The sequence below is a fragment of the Cucurbita moschata genome, unplaced genomic scaffold (assembly GCF_002738365.1).
Source record: "Cucurbita moschata cultivar Rifu unplaced genomic scaffold, Cmos_1.0 Cmo_Scf00060, whole genome shotgun sequence".
NCBI classification, from domain to species: Eukaryota; Viridiplantae; Streptophyta; class Magnoliopsida; order Cucurbitales; family Cucurbitaceae; genus Cucurbita; species Cucurbita moschata.
In genome coordinates, this window is record NW_019268576.1 from 395,152 (window position 1) to 413,810 (window position 18,659).

The 18,659-nt window shown below is 35.1% G+C and overlaps 3 protein-coding genes and 1 long non-coding RNA gene across 6 annotated transcripts; 1 reads left to right on the forward strand and 3 right to left on the reverse strand.

Annotated features, from left to right (window-relative positions):
- Positions 1-819: 819 nt before the first annotated feature.
- LOC111436917 (protein SRC2-like) lies at positions 820-2,100 on the reverse strand. Its single transcript, XM_023074709.1, has 2 exons — positions 1,606-2,100; positions 820-1,504 (listed from the first exon to the last, which is right to left on the reverse strand). The coding sequence occupies exons 1-2, from the start codon at positions 2,079-2,081 to the stop codon at positions 880-882; spliced, it is 1,101 nt and encodes a 366-aa protein (XP_022930477.1). The 5' UTR covers positions 2,082-2,100; the 3' UTR covers positions 820-879.
- Positions 2,101-5,392: 3,292 nt separating this feature from the next.
- On the forward strand, positions 5,393-10,193 carry LOC111436940 (mitochondrial thiamine diphosphate carrier 2-like). Of its 3 annotated transcripts, XM_023074736.1 has the most exons (8): positions 5,393-5,581; positions 5,920-6,075; positions 6,757-6,873; positions 7,646-7,757; positions 8,468-8,595; positions 9,107-9,259; positions 9,352-9,501; positions 9,696-10,193. In XM_023074736.1, exons 2-8 carry the CDS (start codon positions 5,944-5,946, stop codon positions 9,909-9,911), a joined length of 1,008 nt encoding a protein of 335 aa, XP_022930504.1. In that variant the 5' UTR covers positions 5,393-5,581; positions 5,920-5,943; the 3' UTR covers positions 9,912-10,193. The 3 variants fall into 3 exon arrangements, with proteins under 3 accessions (XP_022930504.1, XP_022930507.1, XP_022930506.1); XM_023074739.1 differs by lacking the exon at positions 5,920-6,075; XM_023074738.1 differs by lacking the exon at positions 5,393-5,581 and having other exon boundaries at positions 5,947-6,068.
- Positions 10,194-10,612: 419 nt separating this feature from the next.
- LOC111436907 lies at positions 10,613-13,378 on the reverse strand. The gene is made up of 4 exons (XR_002709358.1): positions 13,013-13,378; positions 11,711-11,836; positions 10,839-11,119; positions 10,613-10,743 (listed from the first exon to the last, which is right to left on the reverse strand). It is a non-coding gene; the product is annotated as an uncharacterized LOC111436907 (long non-coding RNA).
- Positions 13,379-14,229: 851 nt separating this feature from the next.
- On the reverse strand, positions 14,230-18,509 carry LOC111436952. The gene is made up of 4 exons (XM_023074758.1): positions 18,398-18,509; positions 18,162-18,224; positions 16,643-17,458; positions 14,230-16,129 (listed from the first exon to the last, which is right to left on the reverse strand). Exons 2-4 carry the CDS (start codon positions 18,165-18,167, stop codon positions 14,348-14,350), a joined length of 2,604 nt encoding a protein of 867 aa, XP_022930526.1. The 5' UTR covers positions 18,168-18,224; positions 18,398-18,509; the 3' UTR covers positions 14,230-14,347.
- Between the last annotated feature and the right edge of the window lie 150 nt (positions 18,510-18,659).

Consider the following 18,659-nt stretch of genomic DNA (forward strand, 5'->3'; position numbering starts at 1 on the left):
ATGAAGGATAAATTCCACTGATTGGACAAAATTGGAAAAAAAAGATTACATACCTTATTTATTTATTTTCTTTTTTTGTCATGATTGAATTAATTAGATAATAATCCTAAAAAGTTTAATTATTTTCAATGAATATTTGAAATAAGTTTTTTTCAAGCATTTCAGACGTGACATTTGTTGCCTTTTAATATATTCTCATGCATGCACAAATTCACAATTTTATTGACTTTGATTTTATTCCTTTTTTTTTTATTTTTCAAAATTAAAAACAAATTCATTGCTAGATTTGAAGGAATTATTATGGATTTGATTTGGATAAACAAAGTAATTAAAAGAATTTATTGATAATTTCATATTTACCAAAATACCCTTTAAATAAAATTACAAATTTATCATCCATCTTTTAATTCGATATTTTTTTAATGGAATTTCATGACACTACTTTTTATTATTTAGATATCCTATTTCAATTATCACTTTAGTGAGAATCAGAATATATATTTAATGAAAGTTAAAACGTTAAATTTAAAATTCTGAAAGTTAAAGAATCGAAATAAAACTCTCATAAAAAAATAATTTATTGATTATGTTACATTACTATAGATTTTGTTATAAATTTGATCCCACAATTTAATTTATAGTTTTAAAATTTTAAATTTAATTTCTATAAAAATTAATATTAAAAATTTTAAAACTATTATAATTATAGTCAAATCTAAATTAATTGCAAATTAGAAGTTCTAAATAATATCAAATTATTTTAAGAAATTTTCAATAAATTTACATACGAAGTCAAAATTCATTCTTTAAACACACAACATTAAAATAAAATTAAAAAACAACAACAACAACTTGGGACATTGAAAATTAAGGTAGCAATTAAATAAGCGAACTGTAATCAACGTAAGTGGCATCCCTGAAAGCTTCAGGATCAAACGTATTAATGAACGAGAGATCTGTTGGGGCAAGAGCCGTTGGATCCGGAGGTTGAAATCCAGCCGTTAAATCCGTGACATCTGGCCCCGCCGGGAGCTCAAGCGACGACCCCACTACGCCGGAGAGAACTCCCACTGCAACTGCACCGGCCACCCCTAGTGCTGATCCCCATACCGATTTTTTCTTCTTCGGCGTCGACCGTTGCTCAACCGGAGGTGCACGTGCCTGCACGTGAGTTGGTTGTGGTGAATATGGATTTGCATACGGCGGCGCTGCTGATGGTCCGATATTGTACGGTGGATATGGTGATGGTGGCGCTGCTGATGGTCCGATGTTGTACGGTGGATAGGGTGACGGTGGCGCTGCTGATGGTCCGGCGTTGTTTGGTGGATACGGCAACGTTGCAGATGGTCCAACGTTGTACGATTGATATGTCGGCGGCGGAGTGTAGTGATATTGAGGCGGTGGATATGGACAGGACGGTTGTGGTGGTGGTGGGTAGCTGCCGTATCCTGCAGCAGGTGGTGGCGGAGGATAGCAATATTGCGGTGGATATATGCCAATGCTTCTGGTAACGTGAAAAGAAAATACTAATATTAACGTAAGAATTTATATTAGAGTATTTTTTAAAATAATTTATTATTTTTCTTTCTATTTTCTTTATATTACCTCGTGGGGAAACCAGCCGACGGTGTATCACTCACCGGAGAACCACCAAATTTATATTCGAAATTCAACATGCCCACCGTCTGTCCCGACGGTTTTCTAACCGGATACGAAACGGCAACGTATCGCATGGATTTTCCATCTCCAGCAGATTGCAAAAGCTCCGCAACCGACACGTGGACTTCCCCTAAATCTCTGTCTCCCCTCCCATCCTCGTATTTAAGAGCAAAGACAAGACTAGTCTCTATACCTTGCTTTACTCCCTCCACGTCCACGGCGAATTTCACTGCAAAGTTCCACGTGGGATTTCCGCCGCCGTCCTTGTCCACGTTGGTCCGAGCCCTCTGCTGGTTCACCGCGGCGCCGACGAATGAAACGACGACGTATAGCTTGGGTTTGGACGCTGGGTCAACTCCAGTAAGGCCTGTGGCTGAAACTATATTAATGTCTAAACACATGGGATCTGTATTTAGTGCCATTGTTCCGAAGAACAGAAGAAAAAACTAAAGGCTTGAAAATTTGAGTTTGCTTGAGACCTTTTTAATTGCGAAGGAAAGGGCAAAAAGGACTTTCAATAACGTAAATGTCAAACCAATTAATTAATTATTATTATTATTTTTTTTTTTGAGAAATTGAATCCAATTTATGGAGTAAATACAAATTAAAATGAGGACAAAGTCTTTTACGATACTTGTGATATTATCCAAATAATAATAATAATGATAAATAAATAAATAAAGACTTTTTTATTTAATATATTTGGGTTACTTTCTACTAAATTGTTTATATTATACTTAACGACTATTTCCACGAGTAAATCTAGATTTGAGGATCTCGATCCGACATACCTCAATTATATTTTTTACTTAAAATAAATAAATATATATATATATATATATATTATTTCTAAATAAAATTATTACTTCTAAAATCCTATTTTATTAACGTCCCATCGTTGTTATTCGATTATATTAAAGTTAAGAGTTTAATTTTAAATTAATTAAAAGTTAAATATGTTTAAATATAAGAACTAATTGTTACTCAAATATAAGTATTATATTATTTAAGGATTTAGTTCGAAATCCTTATAATTTAAATTTTACTCTTTAAATGGTTAATTTAAAAAAAAAATTAGAACCAAAATTAAAATATCCAATTTTTTAAACTAGGTTGAGTTTGATAGACTACTCATTCAAAGAACAACTTGCATATAAAGCTATTGTTTATGTAAGCTTGTGACAAGGTTCTTATTTTATTTAAGTACCAAGTTGATGAATCATTTAACGAAAACAAAAATTTAAAAGCTCGAGAATGGGTTTTTTAACGTAACTTCTAAGTAAATTTTTCATTGGCTACCATTCGAAGCGTTGACGTCGATTGTGGAATTCACAATAATGACAGCATGAACGACGATGATAGAATTGTCGGTATGGTAAAAGAAGGAAAGAAGTATCGTGAGAGAAAATAATTATTAGAATAATTAAATATATTTAGTTTGAAATTCATATAATAATAATAACAATATATAACTATATGTAATAATTGTTGTTAATATATAATTAAAACGTGGTGGGCTGCAAAGCTTAAGTGCAGCCCAACTTACAAGTAAGTTTTGCCCTTTTTGAAAAATATATACTTTTTATTTGTTCGTTTTTTTAGTCTATTTAATTACCATTTTAACCTTATAATTATTGTGCTAATTTCGATTAAAAAAAACAACAGCAGTTTTTATTTTCTGCCCTTTTTGGAAACTATACAAAATAAATAAATAAAAAATAACTATATGTTGGTTTGAAAATTGGTACTGAGAGGCATTTATCCGCGTGGAGGCAACCAATGAGTTTGTGAGTGATAATAGGATGGGTCAAATATGGTATCATAAACCAATTGGGCAAAGAAACAGCTAAGCCCATCCTTCCTTTCTAAACCTAACTTTATTCCACACATTTTAGTATGCTCATACATTTTAAATCTCACTCCTCTTATTATAAAATTTTATAAATTATTTTGCAAAATATTTAAGAGTTTAATTATATTTAAAATTTTGAATGTATGATTGAGGTAGTTTTTTTTTAAAAAAATCTTTTTTCCATTTTTTTTACGAAATAAATAAATATGGATTTTTGTTTATAAATGAAAATCTTGTTATTATTATTTTTAAAATTTTATGAGTATTTTTTAAATAGAATATTAATGAAATGATATTTTTTAACTTTTTTTTTTTTTTTTTTAGTTGAGTATTAATGAAACTTTTTAAAATTTAAGAGTATTTTTGAGATACACGCTTATTACATATCATCGTTAGTCTCGTGGTTTTTAAATGAATCTATTAGGGAGATGTTTCCACATCTTGTACATAATGTTTTGTTTCCCTCTCTAACCAATCTGGGATCTCACAATCCACCCCTTGGAGGCCCAACGTCCTTGGTGGCTCACTATTCATTGTCTGGCTCTAATACCATTTATAACAGTCCAAACTCATCACTAGTAGATATTGTCCGTTTTAGCCCGTTACGTATCGCCGTCAGGCTCACGGTTATAAAAAGCGTATAATAGGAAAAAGTTTCTATATCTTACAATAAATGTTTAGTTCCCGTTTAACTAGTATGGAATCTCACATATTAAAACCTTTGAAACTTCGAGAAAATTTATGTCTCGATCTAAAAATTAATATCCAATTGGCCAATCACTTTATCAATGATTTAGACTATTGACCCCAACTTTTGTAAAGAAACAGCAAAATAATTTGTTTTTTCCTTTTATAAAAATAACTTTATTCGGAGCATATTAAAATTAAAGGCATTGTTATATAGATAGTAGCTTTAAAAGTTCAAATTTTATAGCATTTTGTAACATCTAATAATTTAATTAAAAATTTAATTGTAACCGCCTCAATACGCTAGAGAGAAGGTTTTTTTTTTAATTTAATTTTAAAGATTTCATTAATAGTTATTATTATATCTTAAGGATAAAAAGGTTTGATAGTTCTTCCTCTCCTCGTGATACCATGTTAATAATGATAATTCTAATACCATGTTAAAAATTATAAATATAAATGGAATTGAAATTTCGAGAAATATAAGTGAGATCGAAAGTTCTATTTTGATTAATGTTCACAATATTTAAATAGAATACAATCTACCAACTAAATCTTAATAATTAGATAAAATATTCTATTAATCAAATCTTGAAAATAAAATAAAATATATCAAATATAAAATTTTAAATGATTATTGCTATATAAAATATATTATAATATTCTGGAGGGCAATAACACTTCACTCGTGTTAGAGAAGAGGAAAAACAGAATAAAAGTGTATATTTATTTAGTCTATAGTTTTAAAATTATTTAGTCTTTAATTTTAAATTTTTAAATCCATTTTTTAACTTTAAAAAGTTTAAATAGTTATTTTTGATATATAAATAAATATTTTAATTTTTTTTAAAGGATAAATTACGCATTCTATGTATCTAAAATAAAAATTGAAGGCCGTATCAATAAAAATCCTAAATTGATAATTTTAATTTAAACCATGAATCTTTTTATCTATAAGATTTTGTTTAAAAAATATTAGTTATAATTTTATGAATTAAATCTTTAAAATGCTTAGATTTTTATTTTTTTAAATTAGATAATTTATTTGAAAGTCATCAATTATTTAAAATAAAAGGTATAAGGAGACTGTAAATCAATTTAAATAGATAAGTTTTAAAATTTCGGGGGTTTAAAATAATATAATTATTTATTGATTACCCTAGAATTTTAGGACTATAAATTTATCTTTGCGGGATGAAAATTACATGATCTCCATATTTGCTCCATGAAAATCTCTTACTGTCGCTCCTTCAATCTAGCTTTTTTCTCTCCTCCCCCAATTCTTTCACACAGACCTCTCTCTCTCTAACTCCCATCTCTCATTCCTTCGAAGCATTCAATGGCGGCTCTTCCATTCTTCACTATTTCAACCGCCTTTTTCAGGTCTCTCTCCTTCTATACTTTTGATTTTTATAATCATGTTTTCCACGTCGTCTGGCAGTTTGAATGAATGATCTATGAAATTGACCTTTCCCATTGAAGAAGAGGCTCCTTTAATTTTTATTATCTTTGCTTCATTCGATCGCCTGGATTTCTATACGATTCTTTGCGTTTTCTTGTGGTTTCGTTTTGCTTGTTTTCCGTCTGCCTGGCGGTTGATTTTTTTTTTCTTTTTTTTTCTCGCTGTTGTTTGCGGTTCGTTTGTGTATCGCCGTTGATCTTGAAGTTGTGCGTTGGATTGTGAAGTTTGAACTCTTCGTTGTTTGGACCTTGTGTTTTAGGTTGTAGTTCGAAACTTAGGAGGTATGGTTTCTCCGCCGACGGGGGAGCCAGGACAGGTAAAGCGCGCGGTGATCGATTCGTCGGCTGGCGCAATTGCTGGCTGTGTATCTCGGACGGTCACGTCTCCTCTCGACGTGATTAAGATCAGGTTTCAGGTCGATTTTGGTTCCATTTGCTGCAATTGTTTGATTTTTAGGTAAAGTAGAAGAGAGAAGAAACAAATGTTCGAAGCCACGAATTTAGGTTTTACGTTATAGGCTGTAAGAGCGAAAACGAACTTCAATTTTTCTCATCCTGCGAGAAAATTAACATAGATGCTGGATGAATTTGTGGTTGTTTTATTATTTTAGTTCGAAGTTTCAATCTGTTACTAGTCTTTGAAGATGCATTGAGAAATTTTTCTTTCTCCGATGTTGTCCATTCCACTTCTTCTGTTCAGTGCCTCACTGTGGCTTTCTCTTGCGTAGCAGGATAGAGGCGTGGATATTAAGATTTTAATTATTCCAATTAAACTCTGTACGCTTGGAATTTTCATTGTAGAAATAGTGTCTTTATTTCATGATAGTCGTTTTGCGATTAACATAACTGTTGCCTATCGCCAATGTTTAGCATTTTATGCGAAAGAAAGGCCTCATTCCTGCTAGCTACGGGGTAAAATGTCCAGAAAATGTTGGAATTTAGTTATCTCTTGGTGGAAAGTACAAATTTATTCCATGCAGGAATTCCAGTGCCATGTCTACGTCCTAATGAGACTTCTACTTTTAGTTTTGCTAATTTGAATCACTGTCCATTGTATCTATCTGTGATGAATGCTTATGCTCGCGTTCTTTCGACAGGTTCAACTGGAGCCGACAACTAAATGGGCTTTGGTTCAGAGAAGTTTGTCCGGACCATCAAAGTACACTGGCATGCTCCAAGCAACAAGGGATATTTTCAGGGAGGAAGGCTTACCGGTATGTTGGTTATACATGTTTAAAAATAATGTAATATGCATTAACCAATCAACATATTATGTTGTTCAACTTGATTATTAGTCTCTTTCTTGTTTACATATTTACATTTGGTCAGTCTCACTAATGCAAGGAAGGATTACGGCATTTGGAAAGATGTTTTTGGAATTTTTTTTGTAGGAACAGATTCTTAAGGGAAATTAAGTCGCTTCCTTAATAATTGATAATGGAGTCGTAGGGATTGAGAATAAGGAAAGGAGAGATGATGTTTTTTCTAATCACATGGTCACGAAAGTTCTTTGATGAAACTAAAGGTATTTATGGGAGATCGAATAAAAATTTGTTTACAAAAGGATTGATTGAAAGCTATAGCTAATGCAGAAAAATTCAAACAAAACTTCACTCGCATCTTCATGAAGTTGCTGATCCTAAAAAGTTCAATTTCAATCCACTGTTTATTCATTCTTGGTCTTGTTAATTGAGACATAATTAGTTCTTAATCACGGGATAATACTATGCCAAAGTCGAATAAGTAAAGCTTTTAATTTTTCTTATTGCCTTTGAAGGCTCTAAATGCTTATGTTTTGTTCCTGTTCTGTTGTATACTTCCTTCCAACTCTATTTTTGTAACATCAAATGCTGAATGTTTTTCTCCTTTTTCCTTTCTGTGAATTTCATGCACCCTGGAAATTATAGCATGATATACTTTTCCACTTCCAAATCATTTCAATTGTGTTTATCTTTCGTGTAATTCACTCAGAGTCTCTTGTTATAGGGTTTTTGGCGCGGTAATGTTCCTGCTCTGCTCATGGTTATGCCATATACAGCTATACAGTTTACTGTGTTGCATAGACTGAAAACATATGCTGCTGGTTCTTCTAAGACAGGTACTATTTAGCACTTACATCAGATGAATTTCTTTATTGCTGTATTATTTATCCATTCTAAGTGGAATAGTTTTTCTTTTAAGTTGGGTAAGTTATCTGGGAGATAAAATGGTGGAAGGTGCTCCCACAACCATCCCGAGTTAATCTAGTAGTTATAGAGATAAACGATCTTTGAGATTCAAATCATAGTAATTATCTAGGATACTGATACTGATGTTGGAGGAGCAAAAAATTTTCTGGCCTCGGTCTAAATTAGCCATATACCCGTACCCGTAGTTATTAAATAATAATGATAGATAAATAAATGTTTTATCCCCCTCATCCTCCTTCCCTTAAATTAGCATAGTGGAAGAAAGATTCATGTTCTTAAATATTAATGCACTTTAAGCTGTATTTGACTCTCTCTCTCTCTCACTCATTCCCCTCATCCTCCTTCCCTAATAGTGGAAGATTCATGCTCTTTATTTTCGTTTGATGTATTCTTCTTAGAGTGGCTTTAAGCTATAGATACAACACAATGTTCTCTTCTTTCAATGAAATAAATGATACGGTGATACTAAACATTCTTGCCTGAATCCAGGAAGTTGATGCTTTGTTAGGTTACACAGGTTCTTTGATTCGGACATCAGATGCCAATACTACTTGGCATTCAGAATTTAATTGTTTCTGCCTTTTTATTTATCAATTTTTCTTGTTTTTATCTGATGCAGAGGCCCACTCACGGTTGAGCCCTTATCTTTCATATATCAGTGGGGCACTAGCGGGGTGTGCAGCAACCGTTGGATCATATCCGTTTGATCTTCTTCGAACTATACTGGCTTCACAGGGTGAACCTAAGGTACAGAATCTGATCAATGACTTATTTTATATTAGGTCTCGTCTACAAATTTAAAGAATGATCTATATGTTGGTACACCTGTGTAGAATATAGAAATAGATTACATTTTCTCTTTAGAGAAAATGAATGAAGAATAATAGGTGTGGACAAATGCATACAAACAACTTTATTCTAGCATCAGCTTCTTATGATCAATATATGAGCATGCCACTTGGCTAAGAAGCCTTTGAGTTTGTTTTCCAATAGAATCGATACCATGTTCATCTAATAACCGTCGTTGTAGTTAGTAATGTGGCTATTGTAATGACGGGTCATACTCCCTGTGAGTTGGCTAGTGGTTCCATAACTTAAATTTAATATCTTACTAGTTACCTTGGCAACTAAATGTAATAGAGTTAGGCAATAGTTGAGGTTCCATAACTTCATGTTGTGTATGCACTTGTTTTAGTAAAAGATTTCTTTCAAGAAGATTCCTGATGCAAGAGTAACAATATGTTGTGTAAATATGTAGATATATCCAACCATGAGGTCTGCCTTAATTGATATAATTCGAACCCGGGGGTTTCGAGGATTATACGCTGGATTGTCACCAACACTTGTTGAGATTGTTCCTTACGCGGGTCTACAATTCGGCACCTACGATACATTCAAGCGATGGACTACAGCAAGTTTTCTATAACATTCTATTTTCTTTTACGAGCGGATATTGTTGTTTCTTTCTTATCTCACAGTTTTCCTCGAAATGATGAATTGCAGGTATGGAACCACCGCCGCTACCCCAATTCTGGACGAGCTAAAACGGAAGATGGGCTCTCAAGTTTTCAACTTTTTCTTTGTGGGTTAGCTGCTGGCACATGTGCAAAACTTGTTTGCCATCCACTTGATGTGGTTAAAAAAAGATTCCAGGTACACAGCTTAGCTGGTTTCGATTATTATTGTACAGTATTTATCGCACTTCAAAAGACGCTTTAGTATGACTTTTGAAAGGATGAAACGACACATTTAAATGCCTCCTTTAGAAGAAGGAACGCACTTTACACTTTTAAAAAATCCATCCCAAATTCATCTTATCAAGTCCTCCGTTGATTCATTTTCCACAGATCGAAGGGCTACAAAGGCACCCTAGATATGGAGCTAGAGTGGAACAGGCCTATAGAAACATGTTCGATGGCTTGCGGCGAATTTTGAAAACCGAAGGCGCTGCAGGACTCTATAAAGGCATAATCCCCTCAACAGTAAAAGCAGCCCCGGCTGGCGCTGTCACGTTTGTGGCTTACGAGATTACATCAGATTGGCTCGAATCTATTTTGACTTGATTCTAACATTGTTGATTATGCATTTTTTTTTCGTATCTAATTCTTTCCTGTAGGTTCAACAATAGGATGCCCCCCCATACGAAAAGGGCTGTTCTTTTTCTTTTTTTCTTTTTTACATCCTTTAGATTGGATTGGAGAAAAATGTAGAGATGACAGTGCTTTTAAGGTAGATAGTAATTTTGCCAAAAAGCACAAAATAAACCTCGAGGTTTATCCTCATTAATCATGAAGTGATTCGGTTTATCATAATCAATGAAAACATTCTTGGCAAGTTCTTTCATAGTGTGATGTCTCTTGTATATCTAAGAATTTCGCTACAAACTATGAATTTTGAAGCCCCCAATTATCCCTGTTAATATGATCAAATTTCATGACGTTATCCTATGATAATGTATACCGAGCATAGACTTACTTTAAACACTCTAATTTTTTCAAAATAACAGGCCTATTTTATATTTATGTGAATTTCATATTTTTAAATATACATTTCATATTTTTAAATATACAGTTGATAATAGATTTAAAAATTACATTGCATATCAAATATGCTTTAAATATTTTAAAATATCTAGTAAATTTTTAATTCCATTTTGTATTTAACTTTTAAAAGTTTATACCTATATAGTTTTTTATTTTAGTTTTTGAAAAATTGTATTTATTTTGTCATCAATTCTTTTAATGAAAGTTAGAAACTCTTAGTAAAATTCTAAAAACAAAAGCTATTTAGGGAGCAAAAGAAAATATAATCTAAAATAAAAGACACAAAAGATATGGATCTAAAACCTCATCTTAGGGGAGCAACGCCCCTTCCCTCGTTTTCTTGGCTCCATTCCTGAAAGTAGTTCAACATGTTAAAAATGACTTTCAAAATTTAGTACAAAAAAATTAAGTTCAATAGTTAGTTCACCAAAAAAAAAAAAAAAAAACCTGTTATTAAGGAACCTTCTTTTTCTCTCTAAAAGACTGTCCTCTGGTGGCAGAGACAGAAACTGCAAAATCGTCTGTATTTGATGGACGCTGACATTATTATACCTTTCAGCAATTTGGTGAACAGTCATCAGCCTTTCCTTCATTTAGGAGGATTATGTGGCGCATCTGTGCTACATTTAAAGTTCCTGGTGGGGCTGTGCGATCCTCGTATTTACTGGATTTTAATCTGTATTTATTTGCTTTGGCATTGGTCTGTCATACCTCTCCACCACAGAGCCCTGTAACGTTATCAGTATCACCAAAATCAGATAAGAATTACTATAAAAGACAGAAAGCAATGTTAGGCTATTAAAATGATAACCATTGTACTTGCTTTTTCAATGTTTTTCTACCACCCTTTAACATCGGTCAAATTTCAAAAACAAAAATAAAAACCATTTTTTAGTTCTTAAAATTTGGATAACAAAAAAATTTAAAAATAAAGTGATGCGCCATATCTCTTCAAAACATCCCTCCTCAGTTCTCGCTAATAAGAAGATAAAAAATAAAAAATAAAAAATAAAAATAATAATTAAAAAAAAACTAAGTGACAAGCCATCCTCATCTGTGTATGATCACAGCACTGGTCTAGTAAGACCACGGTTATCAAATGATTGAACAATCTACGGTTATTCACTTACAATATATATGAATTTTTATGAAATTTTGTGTATGATCACGGCACTGGTCAGGAATCAAGGATTATTAATGGAAAAAAGAATAAAGAGAAAGCATCGGATCATGCACTAGAGTTCGAATCAATCGTAAGAATATATGCAATGCCTCGTATTCTAGTTAGAGTAATTTGGCTGCTTTTCGTGGAAACTTACCTCCCTCATCTCAAGTTTTGATCCAGGCTTTGATCTAGTTTCGACCCACCATATGGCTAAGCATGGCATCAAACCGTAGATCTCGTTCCTCAAACACGTTTCCAGAATTACTTCCCGAGACACCACCTGAAGAACAGTTGGGAACGGTAAGCATTCAATTATATTATAACCAATGAGTCCATTCCCGCTGGCAAGAGAATCATTAGACTGACTTTGGAGAGATCTTAAGTTTCCATCTAACTGTTGGACAATGCTGACTATTTACATTCATTATCCATCTAACTGTTATTGTTCAGCATTGTTCATAATTTTATAGGTAGTTTCTGCAGCGATTTGATCTTTATTCCTTTCCAGATTGACCGTCCCAAAAAATCAAGCTCATTATCCACATCTGATTATATAGAACTCATTGGATTCTATGGAACTGCATTCGATTCAATGGAGAAAGAGAATCAAACAAAAAGAAACTCCAACTGGAATGTCATTATGCTCCAGAAATAAAAAGAAAATCATCGATTAGTCTCTAGCATCCAGAACATCTTCCTTGGCCTCTATGCTTTCTTTTCATGCTTAGACATTGGAAGCCTAAATCAATGGAAGCTAACGAAAAAAATACGCAATAGCAGAGCTGTCTCAATAAATACAACTAACAGAAATAGTATAATGAGAAGAAGGAAAAAGATACGATCTCAGAAGCAAGTGAACTGTCGAACTCAAAGTTCAGGACCAAAAAATCAAATAAAACTGTAACCAGAATCAAATGCTCACATTTAAACTGTTAAAACTATAACCTCAGTTCTAAAAAATCAAACACAACGAGGAAGGAGCGACGGTGATGAACAGTAAACAGAAACATTTCAGTTCAGTGTGACAGAAGCCGACAAACAAAAATAAAAGAAGAAACAGAGACAAAAGCCGATAAACAATGACGAACAGTTACTTGATTGACGATCAGATCAATGAGTGGTAAATGAGCTTAAATCAAAATTAAAGTGGAGAAATACTAGTACATTATCTGAGAAAGATAATCAATAACCGCATGAAAAGAAAGAAAGAAAAAAAAAAAAAAAACCAAAGCGATTAAGAGAAACTGGTAGGAAAGGAACAAAAATAAAGCTCAGTATCGAAACCTGATGATCTACAGCGCATAGGAATTTTACGAAACTGCATTTAATTCAACAGAGAAACATAGTCCTTATTCAATAACCTTAAGCCTCGATTATCAAAGTTCCAGAAAGAATACTAAAAAACAAATCAAAGAAATCAAAGAAACGCAGCCAACGATTAACATAATACAATTACCAGAATCAAGCGCCGCTCTCCCGAGCCTTCTCGGCCGCACACGGCGGAGGTTTCCAATCGACGACACTCTCCATTTTCAACGAAGAGGCAGTGGAATCTACGCTCCAAGCCGGCTTGATTAAAACGAGAAACGATCTTACTGAACGAACTGCAATCGGAGATTCAGAATCATTCAAAATTTGTCGCAGAACCAGCGTAAGAATCAAGAACCCTACGCGTGGGAGGGTTTAACGACTATACTTTACGGAGAAATGGAAACGAAAATTGAAATGACGAATCGGTGAGTCCCGACTCGGTTTTACTGAGTTGCCGAACTCGAGCCGCTTTGAAGTTCCTGAAATGAAAGCAAGTTGGAGGGCGAACGTGGCCGATCCGGTTATTTTCATTGTAATGAAACTTGGCGTGGTATTTATATGTGTTCTTTATTAAACGAAGGTTTGTGATTGGATACATCTAAAATGGAAACAAATTAAACTATATAAAAAGGTGGAATAATATTTTATATTATATATAATGGTAGTCTTGGAAATTTATAAGTATAAAATTTTTATAAATGAAAATAATAATAAAATAAGGAAAAACTATATATAAAAAATATTCCTAAAATGTGTCATTTGTTTTAAAACCAAAGCTTATAATCTTTCCAAAGTTGTAGTTAACCTTTTATTTATAAATGCTTCAAAAATATAATTAGAGGAGAAAATCGATTAAATGAAAAGTCAACAAGTTTGAATGCTTCTTTGTAACGGTCCAAGCCCACCGCTAGAGTCGGTCATCAGGCGGTGCGTCAGCAAGAATGCTAAGCCTCAAGGTGGGGTGAACACCGACTGGTAGGTCAATGAGAACACTGGGCTCCGAAAGGAGGTGGACTGTGAGATTACATATCGATTGGAGAGAATAACAAATGTTGGAGAGAAGAACAAATGTCAGCAAGAACGCTGGGCCTCGAAGGAGGGTGGATTGTGAGATCCACGTTGATTGGAGAGAGGAATGAGTGCGAGCGAAAACACTGGGCTCTGAATGGGGTGGGGATCGTGAGATCCCACCTCGATTGGGGAGGAGAACGAAACATTTTTTATAAGGGTGTGGAAACCCCACCCCATCATACACGTTTTAAAAACCTTAAGAGGAAACCCGAAAAGGAAGCTCAAAAAGGACAGCAGTACGACGGCCTGAGTGTCGTGTCGTAGATGCAGCAATGAGTTCAGAGATGGAGAAAAAAGAAGATTTCAACTGTTGTTATATAAATATATATATAAAAATAAACTGTGGCAACCAAGAAGTAAATCTCTTGTTTTGAAGCTTAATTAGATGCTATGATCCTTCTTCCATGAACTAAGTTTCAAGCTTAGATAACACCTCACTATTACTATTGCTATTGCTTATACGGTTACTGTTACATGAGCTAACAACTGCTCTATCTTCAATCTTGAAGTTTTCAATGCTAAGTCCCAAGTTCTCGGTAGGTCTCACCTTCGGACGAGCACGCTGCGGTGGCGGCCTCATCGTCAAGTTATCTTCCAGAAATGAATCCTTATACTTTCGCTTATGTTTGACGTCCAACAATCCTAAGGCTCTTGCTTCTAGTGCTCGAGCTGTCGGAGGTCGGTTTCGGCTACCGACTCTTCTTGAATTTGTTTGAAGCTGCTGATCAGTCGTGTCCGGGACTTCAGAAGTTTTAACTGCTCGAGGATTCCCTGGTTCCTTGCTCGTTTGGTCAGGCTGACCTTCTCGCATTTCCATTACAACAGGTTCGTCGATTTCTGCGTCAGGAGGAACTGGCAAGTTCAAGTCTATTAAGGTACGAGATTGATTGAGGTCGATATCCTTCGAGTTTCCATCGAGGCTAGATATGGGACTGCATCCAGATGAATCAGAAGATTTCTTCTGAGAAGGAGCTGCACTAGGGAGGACGTTCTTACTAGTATCGGCGCCATCTTTAGAGCAGCAGACAGCGTCCTCCTCTTTCGGTTTGGAAGCTACTGAAACATTACTCGTCGACTTCGAACTACAAGCCTTTAGTCTCCTGCGTTTTTTGGTAACATTAGCTGGTTTCCTTTTGTTGTCGGATCTCGCTTTTTGGCTAGACTGGTTCATAATACCGTTTTGAGGTCGAGTGCCATCGAACGGTAAGGAGCTGCGGTCCTTCGAAACTTCTGCATGTGAATCTGTAGAATCTAGTTCACTAACTGGAAGCACTTGGTTTGAAACATCAGCTGGAGAACAGTGTCCATTCGAGTAGACCATTTGGTCCTTGTTTCTCCTTGAAGCTTGAGAAGTATAGACAGTCTCAGCCTTGTCGGAATGGCGATCCTCTTCCGAATCAGATTCCTCCAATGATCCGTTCGAAGAGTATAGGTATTTATTTTCGAAATAAGATCGTGGGGAAGAAAAACTCAGTACATCGACTGGTAAGCTTCGAAGTTCTCGGAATTTGGTTGCACTTCCATTAGCTAGACTGGTGTCGACGACGGTGAACTTCACAATATCGCTGCTTGATGGAGTTCTTGGCTTGAGATAACAATGGCGTTGCTGAGAAGGAAAGTCCTCGTGGTCCACTTTCGAGTCATCGGTCCACCCATTTTCTTCCTTGCTCTTACAACCTTTATCGACATTGTTGTCGAGCTCGAGCAGTCCAGGATCCAAAGCAACTTTACCGAGGACGTCGCTAATTGAATCAAAATAATGGTTTCCCCTTACCAGCCTTCTCCTTGAAAACTTTTTGATACCCGGGACAAGAAAGACCAATGAATGCTTTGTACCAGTGGTAAAACCATTACTCGGCTGCTCGGAGTGCCATCCCCGAGCAAGCAAACGGGGCCAAACAGCTTCCCAGAAGAGATCGTTAGATCGGGCTTTGCTCAACCTGAAATCTCCTGTTAGATAGTTGACAATTTCTAGGGGAGTAAGGGCAGAACATGCTTTCCCAATAGGTATCTCGGGACGGATAGAAGTAACATGGTTCGACTTTAGAGGATCGATCGAAACGCACGTAAGATCTTGCTTCCCTCGCCCGATTCCCACTGCCTCCACAAAAGCTTCCGATCCAACCTTAGCCTTTAACGCGAATACATATTCCTCGAACGACATTTTGCCATCTCCAAACACTTTTGTGACCTGACAATGCATACAAATATTAGAGCAAAACAAACAAATGCAGCATCACAAGCAATACGGACCGCACGTCCACAGACTAAGAATTACTCGATGGCTTAGCATTACATAAAAACTTGAAGCTACTCGTCTAACTACCGTCATGTTCGCATAACAGAAACTTTAAGTCGAAGCCAAAACGGGCCATTTTTTGTTGTGAATACAAATCTTTCGAAGCGGGGAATAAAAAAGATAACGGTATTATATGCACCACGAACTCAATTAGATTGTTTCTATGTATAAATGCATCACTTCTGAGATAATCAGGAGTTCAAAGAGAAGAAGCTGAGCCATAAAACTCGAGCGACACAACTATCATGATGGTTAAAGAAGCATTATGCTACAAGCGGACTAGACCGAGCGGTGATTTTCTAACAGGTTTCTTTTATGTTTGATCTTAGCTCAAAAGCTCTATACCGAGCCAACGCAAACAACCTATGCAAGTTAAAGTTGGTATACGGTGAAGCATAAGTGTACCTCCGTTAATGAATTTTTGCAATCCTCTGGTACGAGAAGAAGCAACCGAGAAACCAATTCCTGTTGTCGCCAACCTTTAAACAATCTCTGTCCATAGATGCATTTTCTGCCACGAGCTTTCCGACACTCAGACCATCGGCGGTATTTTTCAGATCGATAAAACCTTCCGTAGTAGAACGACAGAATATCCCCCATCTGTTTGCTTCCAACAAACTTCTTTACCAACACAAGGTTTTTCCCAAATATGTACAAACCAAGCAGGAAGCTGGCCTCTTCTATACTACTCCAAGGCTCACCGAACACACCGGGAACCAGATATCGACCATCGATATTATCCTTCTGATCTGTTGCAAGCGCAGTTTCTTTCGGTAAAGCTAAATCTGCTGCTTTACAGACCATTATTGTACTACCCGCCATCATCTCCATTGCCTCAATGTTCAACTTTGCATCATCGACCGTCTGCTCAGCTTTCAAGACCTCATTTTTGTCGTATTTCTCAACCGAATCTTCACATAGCTTATGATCCATCGAATGAACCTCCTCGGAAATCCACATTACCTGAACGGGCAATCCCACAAAAAACTCTTGGAGGTCATTAGCCTGAGTTTCTGCTTCCTTGTAACTCCGAAGCCAGTTTATATCCGATTTCAACAATAGAGGAGGAACTTCAACTTGGTATTCCTCACCGACTCGAGGAGAAACCTCTGGATCTAAAAACTCATCGCATATTTCAGAAGTATCCTGAGAAACCGAACGTTCGGGAGATCTATCCTCATTGTCATTGCTGTCATGGTGATTTTCTTTTACCAAATCCATCTGCCAAAGAGAAACCAGTTTAGCATCTTTCATAAACTCGTCCCTTCCAAATCCGTTTCAGTTCAACGTTTAGCACGTTCTTAAATTCTCGTGACGATCTTAGCTTTGCATCATCTTCTATTACTAATTTTAAAATGACAGGAAACACTAAAACCCTCCAATAGTAACTCAGTTCAGCATTAACAATGAAAAAACCTAGACAACTTCAAATCATTACAAGCTCCAAACCAAAATGCCGACCTTCCTTCGCAATTTGAATCTCCTTAAAAGAAGAACAAACACAAATTCACAAGAACACAGTCACCAATATTCATCAAAATTCTTACAAACAGATTCCATAAACCAGCCCAAACAAGGATTAAGCTCCAAAAATCAAGTGAATTAACTCAATCCAGATCCACTTTCCAGTCCAAAATAAATAAATAACCGAAAGAACAATCTCACTAAGGTAAATGCCATTTGAACAACTTCATTAAGAACAGATGAACAAACGAACAAATTAAGCCACCAAAAACAAAAAAAGCTGAGAAAAAAAGATAAAAAAACGAAGAATCCAACATTCCAATATGCAGAATTCCAACATGATCCCATCAAATTCCAGCCGATAAAACCAGAAACAGAATAGAATGAACAAATCGCAGAGTAAAAAACATAAAAGAACATAAAAGAAAAGAAGAAATCAGTTATAATAATGATACTCGACCTCCATTGATGAACACAAACAGCAGAAACCTCAGAAGCAAGCCCACGTGAAAAGAAAAACAACCTGAAAAAGAAAACTAGGTCCTAAAACTTCATCCGATTACGAAGATTGAAACCAAAAAATAATAAACGTGAATATGAATATAGAAATATATAGTTCGTTTCACATATATTTTGGGTATTTACATGAAAAAAATAAACAAAATAAACGAAAAAAATAAAAATAAAAATAGGTACCTGGGTTGAAGAAGAGAGCTGAGGTTTCGGTTTCATGCTGCTAATGAAGAGGTTGAAAATCGAGGACTTGGGGGGAGGGAGGAAGAAATAAAAAGGGAAAAAAAAATTAAAAATTAAATAAATAATAATGAAAATAAAAATTGTAAAGCAAAGTCGTTTATGTAATTTTTTATTTTTTATTTTTTTAAAAAAAGGAAAATAAATTAAGGCGCAAAGTGGAGTTGCTTCACTGCCGTCAGTGACTCGTGGCACGTAGGATTCC